Raw genomic sequence first — 17,575 nt, 5'->3', positions numbered from 1 at the left:
GCTTCAGCTTGAAAATGTAACCATGCAGCATTAGGATGTAACCTTCCTGTTGAGTTTACACTCAATGGCACTTGCTTATTAGAGACTATTCTGGGTGACTGCACTATTTGTATATGGATAGTAGCTCATACACATGTATTTTGTAGTCCTGGATGGCTCACTCCAGTGGTGTACTCAGACTTCTCATAACAAAAACATCCTCATACTAATTTCAGGTATTTTTTTACCTCATCTTAAGTTTGCCCTATGATCTTGGGGCCAAATCCTCCATGATTCACCGTGCAAAGGCTCCATAACTCCCCCACAACCCGTAAGTTCTCTAAAGAAGCAAGGCCTGACCAGAACTGAGTGCCTTAGGTTCAACAGCCACATCTGGGGTTTGGTTTGTGCCAATATCTGCCAACATTCTAATTGCTCCAGATATAACCACTGACAACAGAATATCCCAAAACCCAAATAAAATCTACTCTTACATCTATATTGTTTCCATGGAAATATGCAGTGACAAGGTTTTTCCCCCTCATTTTCTCTGCCAGCCTACCATATTTTTTTCAAACAGCCCTGGTAACTGACTAGGTTTACCCAAATACAAAACTATTGCAGATGTGCCAAACTTGCACAAAGCCAAATAGAGAGCTGTTCAGCTTGACTCCAAGAAGGCATCCATGCAGCAACACTGCTGCCAGTCCTTAATACAGAGAGAGACAACTCTCTGCAGATCCTTTCAGCCAAGGACCAACAAAATCTTTTAGTTACTGAGGACTAACTGGTTTCAGTGAGACAGCAAACAGCACACCCCATGGTGTTACCCAGCAAGATAAACACGAATAACAACTCACTGTCAGCACACTGGCCTTAGACTCCAGCTTTATATTAGAGTGAAAGATATAGTATTTGCAGTGCAAGTCTGTCCCCAGTGGCTGCCAAACATTTTGCTTCTGGCAGTAGCCCTCTGTATCACCCCCACCATATGTCACCATTCCCAGCTACCTCCTCACACCCCATCTCTTCTCTGCATCCCTGCTCTGTGCATCTGCCCCAGCCAGAAGCTCCATTTGCCTAGAGACTCCAATGAGGGTCAGCCACAGATGACAACATTAGGCAGAGCCTCTGGGCTGTGAGCGGTGGGAACGGTGCCTCAGCTTTGGGTGGTTACTTTGAAGTCTCTCAGGATGTTGTGCACTCACCACACCAGAACAGCCTGGCAGGGGGCTGCAGAGGAGGGAAGCCTTGCCCACATCTCCCCAGCAGGCAGTCTGCAGCAGCAGGAGCATCCTGCCACCCATGGAGGAAGGGAAAGGCAGGCTGTGCCAGTACTGCAGGCAAAGCAGAAGCACAGAGTGACAAGAACCAAAGGCAAAGCATGTGAAATGTAAAAAAGGAACCAACACCGAAATCTCACGGAGGACTTTGGCTTTTGTCAGGTTGTTACACTGACATTGTCGCATGCTGGGCTTTGGACCTTGGCTATCAGGCAAGCCCAATGTATAAAGTCAAATGGGACTTTATGTTCAGCATTATCACATAGCAGGTTGCAAAATCATTCAGGTGGATGAGCTGCAGGACTGTAAACAAAGGATTATGGCATGTGACAAGTGGCTGTTCAGAGGGAAAGAACCAGGGATACCACGGCGATGGGGATCAGTAAGACATTAGACTGAGTACCTCATTAAAGTTTTAAAATAATGCTTAAACCATCCAGCTGACAGAAAAAGGTTGTGCTGGAGAGGGTCTGGTGTATCCTGGGAGAGGGGCAGGAGCTGCATCTGGGCAGGGAAGGGACATATTTGGGCAGATGCTTGGTGCCTGTGTCCCAGCAGCAACTAGGAAGAGAAGGGCAATATGCCTGGAAGATACCAGCAAAAATTGTGTCAGAGGGCTCCTTACTCTCCTCTCCCCAAGGCTGTCACTTTCTCCTTATCCGCAGGGCTCAGGAAGGTGCAGAAATACTCTGGTGCAAAACCAGCAAGAGTCTAAGCAAGAGGGAACAGGCTGAGAGCTGACAATAGGTCAGGGTTGTCCCAAGAACGGTATAAACAGCCTGAGACAGAGAGTAGAAATTGCAAACTAGAGGAAGACAGGATTCAACCTGGAAAACAAAGGCTATTTAGCAAGGAGGAAATAATTCACGAACTAACATTCCTCTTGACAGAGGAAGGAAGAGTTCTGGAAAGTCAAACTATGTTGATCTAGCCTTACAAGAGCTAGATAATTAGAGAAGGGGACACAAAGAAATTAGCTAGGGAGGAGGAAGGCAACGCTCCAGCACCAGGAATGAGCACACAGCTACCCTGCCAGGCAGCACAGAGCTCAGTGCTGGGCAGGAGCCCACTCCTAAGTTCAGGGCTGTGGCTACCATGAGAGTCTGACACACTGGGAGGAGACAGGTGACAGCTTCTTGTGCAACTATGGGAGATTGATTTGTGATGACAGTATGTGTTCTGTGTCTCTGAGGGGACATAGAAACAGTTTACAAACATTTGTAAGGCATACACCCAAGCAGGAGGGAGTGCAAATTACTTAGAGAAGACAAAACAAAGAGAGGGAAAACCAAAGCTGAAAGTAACTTAAAAGCTTTTACCAATGAGCTGTAGTAGGTTGTGAAATAGTTCTCATGAAGAGAGCAGAGAAGAACTCAGGTATGAGCAGTTTTAAAGCTGGATGGGAAGAAAGTACTTAATACATGAGCAATGGAAGGCATATGGAAGAATTTGTCAAAGTGATACAAAAATTTCCACCCACTCAATCTGTAGTTCCAGTTTTCCACTGCCCTGCATCTCTTGCTATCATTAGTAGTGAGGCAAAACAGGAAAATGTTTATTAAAGGTAACCTTATAGTACTGCTCCACCTCAGCACACATATTTCTAGACGTATCTAGCCAACAGAGAATTAGGCTTTATAATTGTGTCTGGGAAAATGACTCACTAGCAGCGATCCACTTAAACTCCTCCAGTGATCGGCTCCTTCCCTATCCCAAATCTCCTTTAGTCTTGACAAGGTAGGGATATGATTCCATGTTTGGATAGTGTGTGGTAATGTCTCCTAAAGTCACATCCAGCTGCTTCTACAAATCTCCTGATAAATCCCTTTTTAACTGCATTTGGGAGAGACCACTTACAGGACTCCCAAAGATCCACAAGGAAACCTGAAAAGATCAAGGCTCAAATACAGTCCCAATGAAGGCTGAAATAGCAACCTGCCAAAAACTTGGAGGAGCCTACACCCTACCTGGCATATACACCTACCAGCTTAATATTTCCCATGAGGAGGGAACACGGCTGTGGCTTGTAGCTACGGTGCTACAGCAAGTAGTAATGGTTAGCCCCATCAGCCAGAAGACCGGGCTCTTCAGACAGCAGAGAGCTGTTCCCTGGCCTGAGGATTTTTCTCGTGACTAATAAACAAACTCTGTACCTGTCCCCTGCAGACCATCATGACGATGAATGAATGAGATCAGACCAGTCAATATGGCTTATTGGTGGAGTTTGCTCACTTGTTGTGGATGCATCATTACCCTGTGCATTCATCAGCACCGGGATGAGCACAATTCAAAGTCTTTGCCTGTACAATATGAAATGACAACCAACCTGCAGCTCCTCAGCTTTCTGCTAAGAACTCCCAGGCCTTTTTGGGTCCTTCTGTTGCTCTGTATCCTTGTCCTGGGCCATCCTGGAAAGTCCTTTGGTGAGTATCATATCCTTCCGTATTAAAGCAAAGCATATTAAGCTGTACCTGCAGAAGTTAAATGAGAAATTGCTGAAAATCATTGACTTCATAACACAGTGACTAATGGTGCGTTTACTACTCCTGTCTTCTGCCTGAAAAAATCAGAGTTGCTCCACTAAGTGGCACAGATGCTCTGCACCTCCACAAGCAGTAGCGATCCTCTTTTGGCTGAATGGTATTTCCAGAGCAAAGCATTTCTCGACTGCATTGAGGCTGTTGAGCCCAGGATCCCTGTAGAAACCAGGGATATTTCAAAGTAACTGCAAGCACCATATTCAAAGTGGGTACTCAAAAAGGTGTACTGTATTGCCTGACACATCTCTGCATCAAGCAGTAACTTACACTGGCACAAAAGGAATAAGGTTTCATGGTTGGAAACTGCATTGAACTGAAATCTGAGAGCTTTACCATTCCTTTCCAGCTCTGGCGTGAATTCCCTAGGCGGCCCAAGGCACCTTCATCTCCCTGGGGTTCAGTTTGCCATCTGTACAACTGGGTTAGCATCTCCTGCTCCTTCTTACACCCCTTTTATCTTTGTCTACATTAACGTTAAATACAGATGGGCTTGTTTGTGTGCAGGAACAGTGCAAAACAGGGGGCACGACCGTGAAAGTGCCGCTCATTTGGGGAAGGTCTGCAGGGAAAGACGTGAGCTCGGAGGGGCAGGTGCAGGGCAGGACGCACGGATGGAGGGATGCGCACACAGGGAGCGGGGGTGCCTGCAGGGAGGGACACGCTCCTCGCGGGCCGGGCGCTTACCCGCCACCCGAGCCAGCCCCGAGCCAGCCCCGAACCAGCCCCGAGCCAGCCCCGCACCGCGCCCGCCGCAGCAGCGCCCGGCCCGGCCCCTCGCGGCGGGGAGGCGGGGGCGGCTCCCCCGCCCGGCCGCAGCGCTGCCCCCGGCCCGGCCCGGCGCCGCCGCGGGGCTGCGGGGCGGGCTCCCCCCGCGCCCGCCTCCGCCCGCCCCCCGCGCGGGGCTGCAGCGGGCAGCGCGGGGCGCCGCAGCCTGCGGGCGGCCGCCGTGCCCGCCGCCGCCGCCCCGCAGGAGAAGGCGCCGCGTGGGGCCCGGGGTGCCATGGAGGAGCCGCCGCCGCCGCCCGCCTGATCCCCGAGGCCGCCGGCACCGAGACAAAGAGCGGGGCTGCGGCCGCGCCCGCCCGGTGAGTGCCGCGGGGGACCGGGACGGGCGGGGGGCTCCGTCTTGCGCTGCGGGCGGCGTCCCGGGGGTAGGTCTCGGTCCCGCTGCTAGCCCTGCCTGACACGCCTGAGCACCCCTTTCACCATTCAAGCGCGGACACCCTCGTCCGCCACTCCGCCAAGCCCGGCGCACCTAAAGCATCCTCAAGCCCGGCCACCCTGAGCCCAGACTGCCCTCCCGGCCCAGACACACGCCGTGCACCCCCAGCTCCCCCGTTCCTTGCCGAACGATTCTGCGCCCACTGCCCAAACCTGCCGGAGGACTCTGAGCGCCCCCCACGTCACCCCGAGCACCCCCATCACCCCGAACGCCCCCGCACGCACCACAGGGCACAATCCGCGCGTCCTAAAGCCTCTCCCACCCCGCCCCTGTGCCCGACCGCCCAAACACAGCTCCCCGCCCCGGGCACCCCCGCCCGGGACACTGTCCCTCCGCGCCCAACACCTCCCGCAACCTGCCCCATTCCTGCACAACCACAGCCCAAGCCCAGGCACCCCCGGTGCAGACCCCGCCGCCCCTTCCCAGCCGCTCCTCGCCCCTGCCCGGGGACACAAAGGGGTCTGTGCGCCCGCTGTCCGCCCGCTCACCCGCCGCCGCTCTCTGCCCCGCAGGCCGAGCCATGGTGGAGCCGCCGGCCGAGCCTCCCCCGCAGCCCTGCCCGGCGCCCGGGGGGGCAGCGGGGGGAGAGCCGGCCCGTCCTGGAGAGCAGTCGCCGCTGCTGCACCTGGACCTGTACAACTTCGACTGCGCGGCGGCGGAGGGCAGCCGGTACGTGCTGACCAGCCCGCGGTCGCTGGAGGCCTGCGCCCGCTGCGCCGTGCGGCCCGTGGAGCTGCTGCCGCGGGCGCTGGGGGACCTGCTGAGAGAGGCGCCCGGCCGCTCCATGCGGGTGGCCGCCGGCCTCTACGAGGCCTACGAGCGGGAGCGGCGCCGCAAGCTGCAGCAGTGCCGGGAGGAGCGGGAGAGGATTATCCGAGAGGAGAAGAGGCGGATCCTCGCGCCCCTCGGCAGCCTGCCGCCTTCGCCCGCCGCCCGCGTCTCCTCCCGGGCTACGGCCGCAGCTGCCGGCGGGCCCCGGACCTATGGCGGGGGGAAGGCCAGGGCATCGAGGGGTGCCAAGGGCAAGAGCCACTCCCTGGACTCGCTGCAGAAGCGCCGCGAGGGTAGTTGGGGCAAGACCTCTTCGGAGTCGGGCGCTTCGTCGTCCTACAGCGGGGAGAGCCTGCGGGAGCGCGGGGGCAAGGTGGGCGGCCGGGGTCGGGGGGTAGCCGTCGCCAACGGGGCCCTGATGGGGCGCAGCTTCAGCCTGGGCGACCTCAGCCACTCACCACAGACTGCCCAGAGAGTCGAGAGGATAGTCAGGGAGGTGAAGAGGAAGAAGGGCCTCTCAGAGGTGCCTGAGAGAGACAAGAAGATCGCAGCGCTGATGATTGCCAAGCACCAGGAGGCCAACCTCCTGCGGGAGCAGCGGCAGGCAGCCCATCTGCAGTGGGACAGCCAGCGGCGCCTGGCTGAGCAGCGGAAGGAGCAGGAGGAGAAGGAGAAGCAGAGGGCTCTCCTGCAGGGTCAGCGGATGTGGGAGAGCCAGGTGGAGAAGCGGCGAGGGAGACTGAACCAGGAGCAGGAGGAAGCCGCCCTGCTGAAGCAGAGGCAGCTCCTGGTGTGTGAGGAGAGGTGGCGGGAGCAAGCAGAGAAGCAGGAGCGGCTGCGGAGGGAGAAGCTGGAGAGGGCCATCAAGGAGGACAAGCAGAAAAAGCTCCATCAAGAGCTCAGCCTGAAGGCAAAGGAGGAGGTCAAGAAGGAGCACCAGGAGCGAGAGGAGCAGCTCCTGCAAGAGAAGCTGTCCACAGCTGCACAGAAGAGGCTGAGGAAGGAGGTGCAGTTGCAGAAGGAGAAGAGACTGTTCAACCAAGCAGAGAAGCTGAAGCACGAGGCCTTGCTCAAGGAACTGGCCAAGCAAGAGGCAGAAGAGAAGGAAATGCTGAAGGCATCCCTGAAGATGAGTTTGACAAAGGCTCAGGAGAACTATGAGCAGCTTGTGGAGAAGAGGAACCAGGAGCTGAGGGAGAAGGCCAGGCGTGAGGACATGCAGATCCAGAGAGCTAAACTGGCAGCAGAGAAAAAGGAAAGAGAACAGAAGGAGCACTTGGAAGCACTGGCTAGAGAGACAGAGAGAAAGCTCCAGCATGCTGCCCAGGTGGCTGAAGAGGCTGTTCAAGAAAAAGCTCGCAAAGTGGTCTTGAGCCGTCTGGAAAAGGAAAAAGTGCAGAAAATGAACAAGCAAAAGGTGGAACAGTATGAGGACTTACGGCGCAGGGAAATTCTCCTCTCTATAGAGAGGAAGCTGGAGAGAAGTGAGCAGATCTTCAAGGAGAAGAAGACTGTCTTAGAAAATGCCAGGTCTGTTGCTCGAGCATCATTCCATGTCCGGGAAAAGGTGCGGGAGGAGACAAATGTGCGCACCTTTGACAAGATGGCCTTCGAAGCAGAACTGCATGCTCACCTTAGTAAGAAATGAAAGATCTTGCCATGGATGAGTGAGGATCCACCACTGCTTGTCCATCTTAATGTGACAGAAAGCTCCTCGGCATGAGCATTTAAAAAACAATGAAAATCAACACCCACCCTAATTTCTTATTTTGGGGGAGCAGGGTACCGCACAAAAATGTGGCAGCTATTTCACATACTGTTTTAAATAGATTTTTCGTTCTGGGTGTGTTTTAAAGACTGACCTCAGTCATCTTTATAGAGAGGAAGCAAGTTTTTGTGTCCTCCAACCCACAAGCACATGCATTTTCTCAGAGAGGGCTGCAAAATCTGCTTGAAGCCTCTGAGTTACTGATTGTTTACACCAGAGATGACTACAGCTGCACTTTCCATCTGGAAATGCAAACAGAGGTTTCTGACTACTAGAGCCTGCTGAATAAGAACTAAAAACCCCCAAGCTGATTCTGCCTGGAGTGATGGGTTAAAGTTACGGGACTGCATTTTCAAAGCTGCTCCACTCCCATTCTGAAGGTGAGGAAGGCTGGAGTACAGAATGCCATATGCGCTGGGTGCCCCTTGGCTGCCGCTGGTACCGAGCTAGGGAAAGCGCAGATGAAGGCCATGTAAGCAGACATCATGATCAGAGCTGGGAAGAAGCTGTCTGAAAGTGCTCACAAACACAATTTTGTTTTTGCTGTTTGTAACTCTTACCCCTCCCAGGTATCTTCATCACTCCATCTCCGTTCCAAGTTTCTCTTACAAACACCTGTAGAATTCCTTCTTTTCTTTTGGAGGAGGGAGAAAAGGAGAGAAATTAGTGGACAGTCCACAAACTGACAAGCACCCGCACAAGTTACTTGTTCATTAAGTTAAAAAAATGGAGGAACCTGTGGAGTCTGGATTTTGGGGGAAAATATGGAGGTCACTTGTGAGTGGAAATCACCACCCTCAGGAATTCTCAGAACTCAAGAAGACCCTCGGCCACCTTATCCAATTTGCCCTATCTTGAGCAGGAGGTTGGACCAGGTATCCTCCAGAGTTCCCTTCCAACCTTACAGTTCTCCTGCGCTGCATACAATGAGACATCCACCCAGCTCTTATCATTGTCTACTGATCAGGGCAGCATTTCTCTGTCCACTGGTGCTAAGAGTTGTATTCTTATACAGAGCACAAGAAAGAGTAGATGCACAAAATAAGGTACATTACAGATTCTCTTAGGTGAGGATCATGTCTTTTTTATAAGAGTTAACTCAGAACTGTTTAGAGGGAACTGAGTCCTTCTGCAATTAAGTACACCAGAAATGTGAAAAGCCTACCTGTGCCCTGTGCACAGCATTCAAGTACAACAGTGTTCTGCTCCAGGCTTCCACATTTACTCTTTGTTGAGTTGGAGTTGCAAGCACACATCCAAAGCAGTCACTTTGCTTTTCTTTTTCTGGCTCTGGGCAGCATCAGCTCTCTGTTCCACCATCTGTGACGCCGTATTGGATTGCTCTGGTGATAGCAGTCAGATCTGGAGCATGGAGGAGAAGCAGCAAGAACAGACAGGATCTTGTTTCTTTGCAGATGTCTCTGACGTACAACACAGTAGAAGAGAAAACCAGAAGAAGGTTGACATATGGCACAGACATGCAGTCTCGCATGCGTAGATTTCTGGTAGAAATTACCAGAATTTCCCAGGAGGTAACAGCAGGTCAAAACCCTCCTAGAAGGCTTTAAAGAAGGTGTTAAACGAGCAGTAATGGCAACAATAGACCAAATACACCTTGGTGCCCTGCAAGGCTAGAGACATTACACAAACAGTGTTGAAAATGAAGAAGTAGGTATTTTTTTTATTTTTATAGAACTTGCTCTTCTTTGAGTAATGGTACAATTGGTGGTGTTAAGGGCAGGCAGCATGAAAGTAGGAATTAGGGCACCTGAGCAATGTTTTCTCTGTCAGCCATTGGCTCACTGTGTAATGCCAGGCAAGTCCCCGGAGGCTGGACTTGCTCCTATTGATATAAACAGAAGCGGAGTTCGGCTCTTGGGGTTGCTGGGACTCACAGGAATTAGTAAGACTTGGCTTGGCAAAGCACTTCAAAGACTTTGAACAAATGTTGCTTACAAAGCACAAAGTAATATTTATTTATTTATTTATTTATTTGAGTGGTTATCAAAGTAAAACATCCCTTGGTGAAAAGCATTAATTAACACCAAAATCTGGTAGCTGTGGAAAGGACAGCTGCATTACTGTTTCCAGCAAGGGGGCTGTCCCCTCACCCTCGTCCTCAAAGCAGCAATTAGAACAATGAAACAAATCCTGCTGTAACACTGGACAAGGTCCTTGAAAACACACAGACTTCTCCACATGTTGTCCATGCCACAGTGATCTATGTGTGCCCTTGTAGCGGCAAAGACCTAGAAAAGAGATGGCCGGTCGCCCAAATCCAACCAGTGCAAAACTGCCCTTGCTCTCTGCACTAGAGTTGGGATAAAACCTGCAGTGACTCCAGCATAGCCAATGTTTGATCTGGTTTGTAGCCTTTGGGGCTGCAGAGAAAGCCTGCCAGCATGGATATGAGGGCTTTTGCTTTCTGTGTCATTGCACTGTGGTTGAAATTCACTGCTGGGTTCATTTAGCAGAGGGGAAAATGGGGAGAGCTGGGAAACAGCAGAAAGAAGGCAAAGAGTGCTGGGTGAATGAGCAGGCAGCCTCTAACTGGAGCAGTATTTTTACCCATAAGCTCTACTGCAATCTACCTGAAGACCGTCCAAACCTCCCTCTGACAAGGGCATTCCCAGACTGAGAACATTCTGCAGCCCAGGAGACACATCTTGGCCACTGACTGTAATTACACCTGGGGTCCATCTCTTGCTGCTTACTGAGTTTTGACAGCTTGGGGCTACAGCTGACCTAATCAACACAAACCTACATGATGGTAATTGGACTGGCAAACTAGTGTTCCTATACTGTGCAGTGTACAGCTGAAGTTTTGAATGTGCAATCTGAGAAAAAAATTTTTTTTTTTCAAAAGACATTAATCTGTGTATGGATATTTTTTATTTCTCTTGTAGTTTAAGTCCAAATTCTGTGAAATTCAGTTGAGTTTATGAGTTTAAAATTGCAGCATGGAAAATTTAAGTCAGCAGTTTGGGTGAGAGGTATTTCTTGGGTCTGCTTATGCTTCTGTTTATTTGAGAAGGAATTCTGCTGCTGGATTTCTGTAGGAACAGAAATTAAACCCTGGGTCACACATCAAAAGTATGGCCCTTTTAGATAGGGCTTATTTGGTGTTTTTGCTGTTGAGCTGCAGGCTAGGGAGAACTAAAAATCAAAGCAAGCAACATGGAGGAGAAGCACTTAGAAGACTAAGGAGCAGTTTCTTTTGGCCAAGCTCTGGAGGAATTTTGGAACACAATGGAACACATTTTGCATGTTCAGAATCTGTCTTGTTTATGTGGATTAAAAACTGCAGTTTTTAACTGCAGCTGGGCTGAAACTGGAGCCCTTCAGTGCCAGATAGAGTGCCACCAATCTTATCTGCATGCTTCCTCTTCACACAAAATTAATCACTAAAACACAAATCTCTCTGTCAAGGTTGAATTTGGCAGATATGTTGAAAAGCTATTAGGAGGAACAGCTACAACACCACTAGTTAATATTTTACAAGGTAAATTTTAAGCCAGTTTATATAAATTCTTTCATCACATGAATAAGAGGGATGCGAGGATTAGATTTCTCGCCTTGGTTACCTACTATTTTTCTCTTAGGATGCTTATGGAGCTCCAGGATAACTCTGTGCCAAAATTTCTTCAATTCCAGGGAAATTCTGTTCACTAAAAAAACGCTGAATATGCAGTGCTCACAGGTTTGAGAGGGGACTTAGTTTGATGTGCATGTCTTTATTAAGCCAAGGCTGGACAGGGAGATGTGGGAAATACAGAATTTGCAATACATAGTCAGCCAGGCTTATCATATCCTACCTGAGGATGGCTTCTCATTGCTTCAGTTGTTGCATCCAAGAAAGACTTGCGTTCGGCTGTGGGCGTTCTTCTCCTGCTGGTAAAGACAAAAATGTAATAGTTGAAATGCCATTTTGAACATGGTTTTTTGGTTTGGGCTTTTTTTGGTTGGGGTTTTGTTTTAAAGAAGATGCAGGGAAATGTAAGGATGAGATACAAAGCTAGTTAGATGCAGCATATTATGAATGGTAACTGTGTCTTCACACATAGTTCTGCTCTGTGGACCTGGGACTGTGCTGATGCTTAGTAGAGCAGCCACTACATCCAGGAGAGCAGGGGTGCTCTGGGAAGTGCTCTGTGATCTGTTCTCACATCACACAGCCTTCCTTCAAAGCAATCAAATGTAAGCTCTAATGCTTTGCTGAGTCAAGCTCCCAGGGAATTTAGTTTGTTAGGATTGGACTTAGCCTTCATAGTTGTAAAAGAAGGCTGTCGTAGGCAAAGAAGAGGAAGACACTGGCTTAGCCCTTCTGGAAATCAGCCCCGAGACAGCTGCTTTGCAGCACAGCTCAGGGATGTTATGGTGTGAGCTGACGGAGCCCTAATACAACTGCTTGTGGGAGTGCAGCCCCACCAGTTCTTGGCAAGCAAGTAGCACCCACTGTAAAGAGCCAGTATGGAGGCACAGTAAGAAAATCATAATGCTTCTGGCTTCTAGGCAGGCAGCAGCTCTTGCCTCCTTTTTGGTGAGATACTACTAGGTGATGTTTTGAAGAGAAAACACTGGGAAGAAGAGAAAAAATACAAAGCTCTTGCACACAAGACACCTGGAAACAAATTCTCCATTCATAAATTCATCCATAGAGAGCATCCAGCGCTCTGGGGATGCCAGCCTTCAGAGCCTTCATAATGGAATATGCCCCACATCCCACATGCATCTTAGGACAGACATGAAAAAAATACAGTTCTAGGTCTGACTTCTTTGTCCTTAGCCCGTTCTTTGAGCATGCGTCTTTACTGTGAAACATTACCTTGTTTTTGTAAGATTCTAGTCTGAAAGGACCCAAGTCTTTCTCTGGTAACTTTGCCCTTGCCTCCTGCATCTCTGCCATTCAGCAAGGAATCCTCTGCATTACAAAACCACTCTGGCAGTAAGAATCATCCTGTATTACAAAACTGAACTGCCAGTGCTATTTTGTTCTTACGTGCTTTACACAGCTCCCTGCATCTAATCTCAGGACCTGGCTGTGAGGTAAACTAGTTATCGCCCCCAGCCTAAGTACAAGCAAACTGAAGCAGAAAGAACTGATGTGATTTGCCCCAGGCCATGTTGGCCTCCCTGATCTAGCTGGAGCTCTCACTCATGTTCTCCCTAAGCCCCGAGCACTCCTCTAATTAACCTCTCCTGGTTCCAGTGGAGGGATATTTCCCTGAGCCCCTGCTGTGGCAGCTCCCCTGCCTCCTGATCTGCAGCTGATACTTCATTGAGGATAGAGGTTTTAAGCCATGACTTCTGGACATTGCCCCCAAACCCTGAAACACTTTTAAATGGGGGGCCTGAAGGTTAGATAAGGCTGCACTGGGAGCCCAGGACAGGGGCAGGGTGAGAGGAAGGTGCATTGGCAGAAATGGGCAGGAGCTACAGATGGAAATGCTAAATGAGTGAGTAAACATGGACTGAGCATCCTTATACCATCCTGGATAGCTAGAATCACTTAGATCTCTATGTATGACAGCATACAGTAACACTTTCTTTCAGCACATTAAAATTTTGGGGCCCAGTTCATCCCATTAGTTTCCTCTCTAGGGCAGCAGAGTTATTACAGGAGTGAATACAGCCTAGATATATTAAACTTTTCATTATTTATGTAAATCACAGTGGCTTAGCAGAGCTTATGCTTTCAAGAGCTTGGTGGAAATTTCCTCCTGCCTGAGCTGTACCCAGGCAGTGGGATGGGAGGGTCACATATCAGTTGATATTTTTAGACTGGGTGACAAATTTGTCAATACCCTGGTGCTGGACACTGTGTTCCTGGATGTTTACAAAGCAGCATCTGCTTAACCAGCTCAGTGCAGCTGAGAGGAAGAGCAGCTGGCACAGAAGTACCTTGTCAGACAGCAAGCTAAACAGTGGGGAGTAAGAGATTTGGCTCTTTGTCTGTTGGGTGCTACTGGGAATGTTTTGGTTTGTAGGAGGGTGATGTGATAATTTAGTCTCTTTTTTAATCACCTCCAAAGTAAGCTGTGCTATTTTTGGCAATTATTTAAAGATTTGTAAGAGACTGGAAAATAAATGAGGAAGGGAGTACAAAACACAGATGTGTAGGTAAAGCTGGAAGCCATTTTCCTTTCCCTCCTGAAAGAAGCCAGCAGGTGAGAGTTTTTTTAAGTGCCCCGTTGCATGCAATTTCTTAGACCCTAGGAGGGGACCACTCTGTTCACAAGCTTTTCTACTTACACACCTGTCTCCTGTACATGCTGACAAGGCAGGCTTCATGTTTACCTCCCAGCAACAGCTATTTCTTCAGATTTCAAGGAGAATGTGAGATCCATGAGCAGGCACTATTTTCACTGTAGAGGGACCACTACACAGCCATGCGGGGGATCCACATCTGAAATGAACCCTGATGGAAGAGTGGTTCTGTGTTCTCATCAAGGAATTTCAGCAGCCCTCATCCAGACATTGTAGGAGCCTCTGCACCATTTTCAGCTCCCACCTGAAGCTGTCAAGCTGTCCTTGTTTCCTAGTTTGATTCTGAGGCTCCTGCTCCCATTGCCTGCAGCTAGGTACCTGGGGAGCTGACCACAGGGTGCAGCCAAGTCTCCACTTGTCTGCAGAGGCTTTAAGAAAACTAATTTGCCCTGCTCTTCCTTAAACTGGGACATCTGTACACAAGCAACTACAGGAACTGTCTGAATCTGGGCTTTGGGTGGCGTAGATTGAAAACCTACAGAAGAACTGTGATGTTGTGGCATAGCAAAGGGATGCTACTGTTTTATTTTTAGTTATCAACACTGCTGCTAATTTGCTTCCCTTGCATTGCTTTCCCAGACAGTACCATGAATGGGGCAAGCATTAACAGCCCCAGAGGAAGTTGTTAGCTGTTGCCCTCCCTGCTTACACCAGTGCTTGGCATAGGAAGCAGTGTCTCTTCTTGCCCAAGAGGGAGGCTTTCCTTTCTGCAGTCATCATCACGTCATGCACAGGTGCTCTGGGGACAGGCTGGCATCCTAAGATTCATCTATCCTATCACCACTGTCACGAGCTTCTCCTTATGACCTGCCAGTAAATTCATGTCTAGCTCATGTAGGTCAGCATGACCTGTCATGACAGGAATTTTAGATATGTTGTAACAGCTGTAAGTCATGATGTTGCTTTTTCTCTTATCAGTTTTACCTACTGCTGCTCAGGAGGAAGTAAAGCCAGGGAGGATTGTTTCAGTAAACCAGAGGTGACCCGCCTGCTCTCAGAAAATGCTAGGCAAGCTGAGGGCTTCAGGGCTTTATACAATGCTAGAGCACCTGACATCTTAGGTTAGCTGTAAATAACTCCATATCACTTTTCATGGTAGCTGTCACTCCAACTTACATCTCTTGGGTGCTGTGAGTCCTAATATTTTCCAGGCAGAAGGCACTCTGTCTTGTAACAGAAGTTTTCTGCAATTCCTACAATATTTCAAAGAACCTGCACAATCTGTTTGCAGAATCGGGTATTTCAATGCATTTTACTTACAGTTCCATCAAAAAAATTGTAGAAGTAGAGATTCCTGAAGGCAATGATGTTCACACCCAGAGCTACTGTCCTCTCTAAGTATCTCTGATCAGACTGCACTGTGCTACTCCAAGAGATTTCCTGCAGCTCCTGCCGTCTCTGGGAAACTGCAGATCCCTCCCTGCAAAGACACTGTACTATAATGTAGATGCCACATGATTCAGTCACAGCCTGCGAGTCCCCAGATGCACAGAAAATTTGCTGTAAGCTACCAGGGGAATTTCTGCAGAGTCTCCTGGAATCTGCAGGGCCCCTTCCACGCATTCTGACGCCGGTGCTGTATCAATTCCCATGCTGTACAGTACCTGCTGACCCAGTAATGCTGTCTGAGTCCTCTCCATGGCAACGCACTGCAGTGTCCTCAGGTACAGGGAGGCATCCTGCAAGGAGGCAAGGTTGGCCAGGGACTCAATGTATCAGATGTACTGAGAATAATTTTAGCATAGGTTTTTTCTGTGGGGAAATTTGAGGCACAAATGCAAAGGGAGAAAATTTCTCCCCAGAGGAAATGAAAGAATGTGTGAAGAAGAAAGAAATAACAAAATGAGTTATTCATATATCCTTAAAATCATAGGAGACATGGTTTATATGTCTCATGCAACAGATTTACATGGCCAAGCAGTTTCACACATTTTAGATACCCCCAGGGAATGAAGAATGGTGGAAAGTACTTAAAACCTCAGGTAAGAAAGGAATTACGTTTTCCAGCAAGGGTTGGGGTTGGCCAGAGTGGAAAATTGTAGAAAAACTGTTCTAGACATCTCCAACTTTGATGGCTCTCATACCACTACAGCAAAGAAACTAGTCCTGAATGCATGGTGGGAGTAAGGATGGAAAAGAGAAGCCTGGGGTAAGCACATAGAGGACTTAAACAAATGTATGATGAATTGTGAATTTTTTTAGGTCTCCTACCTGTTGAAGGCTCCTCCATTACAGTAGCAGAGAAATGCCTTCTGGAGCACCCCAACCCAGTGGCTTCCTCTGCTGCAGGCCTGCATGGGTGCTGCCCCAGGCATCTGTCAGGCAGCAGCCCACAAAGGAAGGAGCCTGAGCTTAACCACCAACCTTTGGGCTCTAGGGCAGCAGCCAAGCGTGACCAGGGTTCTCCTGTGAAGCAGAGGGTGATGAGGAGCACTTCTTTTAGTATTTGAATCTGGGCTGGCAGTGAAAGGATTTTACCGTGTGTCAGTGGTAGGATCAGGAGGATGAGCTAAGAAGAGGTATGTATCTCAAGACCACAGGATGAAGAAGCACACTGTTTTAATTCTGCTTTTTTTGGAGGGGGGGCTGAATTGGGTTTTTTTGGTTGGGTTTTTTGGTTGGTTTTGTTCTGTTTGTTTTCTTTTTCTTTTAAAGTTGTTCCGTTTTTTCTTCCTTAAAGACCAAATTTAATGTCGAACTGCCAGAGTTTGCCAGAGACCCACAGCATGCCCATAGTCCAGTTCTCATTAGGGAACTGGATTGCTGGCTCCAGTGTTTCCCAAAGACCAGATCCATCCCCGCCTTTATTTGTAAGCAACCATTTCGATTTAGTCACCAGACCCGGGATCAGTTCCTGCCTGCTAATGTCAATTGCCCAAGGGCAAGCGCATGGTGGCAACTAGCACATTCCTGTGTCCAACAGAGGTGGCGCCACAGCCAGACGTAAAATGAGGCTGGGGCTGTTTCCAGAGAGAGCAGGGACCTTCTGAAAGGGAAAAGCCAGATTAAAGGGGAATCATAATCCTTAACTATGCAGTGACAGCCTGGGAAGAGAGGATTGCTCAAAAACCCCAAGGGTCTTCCCACTAGAATGGTGGTGCCTCACTGCTGGCAAGCTGGATGTGGGCTCATGTGTCCATCTTCTCCTTCTCTGGCAGGAGCAAGAAACAGAATTACAGCAAAAAGCAGGGGACAGAAGTCTGGCTGTGGGGATGAAACCTCCTAGGTGAGACCCTGTCAGTCAAAGCTCGCTCCGAATTCACTTGCAGACAGAACCCTAAATACCACTAGAAGAGTGAGCTTCAACCCTCAGTTTGTACAACCTGAAACCTGGTCATGCACCCATGCTCTGATGCATTTGCTGCACTTGCTTGGATATAAGGCAGGCTGGTGGGGCTTTCCAGCATGCCAGCTGCATGCTTTACAGCCATCTCCCAGCCACAGCTTTGAAGCAGCGGGAAAGGTTGTAGCTCATTCTTTCCCAGTTCAAATCAGCAGGATTAGTTGTTTATTCAGGAGTCCCTTCCCCCATCGACAGAGTGAAGGCAAAATAATTATAAACCTTCTTTCTATGTATGCCAGCTAGCAGACAGGATCAGTACACAAAGGGACTCCCTGATTTCTGACATGCCTAAGCCCTCAGATGACTGTGGGGTTTTTGCACCATATGGCTCTATCACTTGACAAAATAGTGCCCTAGATAGGCTGGTTGTTTTCCAGTCTGCCACCAAATTAACTTAGGAGG

General features: G+C 49.3%; 2 protein-coding genes across 6 annotated transcripts in view; one reads left to right on the top strand and one right to left on the bottom strand.

Moving 5' to 3' along the window:
• Nucleotides 1-5,600, bottom strand: part of SUSD6 (sushi domain containing 6) — a 92,911-nt gene extending 87,311 nt beyond the window's left edge. For 3 of the 5 annotated variants that reach the window (XM_048308407.1, XM_048308409.1, XM_048308404.1), the window contains exon 1: nt 3,589-3,733. The gene's annotated coding sequence lies outside the window, so the exon portion shown is untranslated. Of the gene's footprint in view, nt 1-3,588; nt 3,805-5,512 lie in introns of those variants that run through there. The other 2 variants (XM_048308402.1, XM_048308403.1) reach the window with 2 other exon arrangements.
• On the top strand, nt 5,545-10,432 carry CCDC177 (coiled-coil domain containing 177). Its single transcript, XM_048308397.1, has one exon. It carries the CDS (start codon nt 5,545-5,547, stop codon nt 7,441-7,443), a length of 1,899 nt encoding a protein of 632 aa, XP_048164354.1. The 3' UTR covers nt 7,444-10,432.
• The last annotated feature ends 7,143 nt before the right edge of the window (nt 10,433-17,575 follow it).

The sequence above is a fragment of the Corvus hawaiiensis genome, chromosome 6 (assembly GCF_020740725.1).
Source record: "Corvus hawaiiensis isolate bCorHaw1 chromosome 6, bCorHaw1.pri.cur, whole genome shotgun sequence".
In the NCBI taxonomy this organism is placed as follows: Eukaryota; Metazoa; Chordata; class Aves; order Passeriformes; family Corvidae; genus Corvus; species Corvus hawaiiensis.
This window is presented reverse-complemented; position numbering and strand designations above follow the sequence as displayed.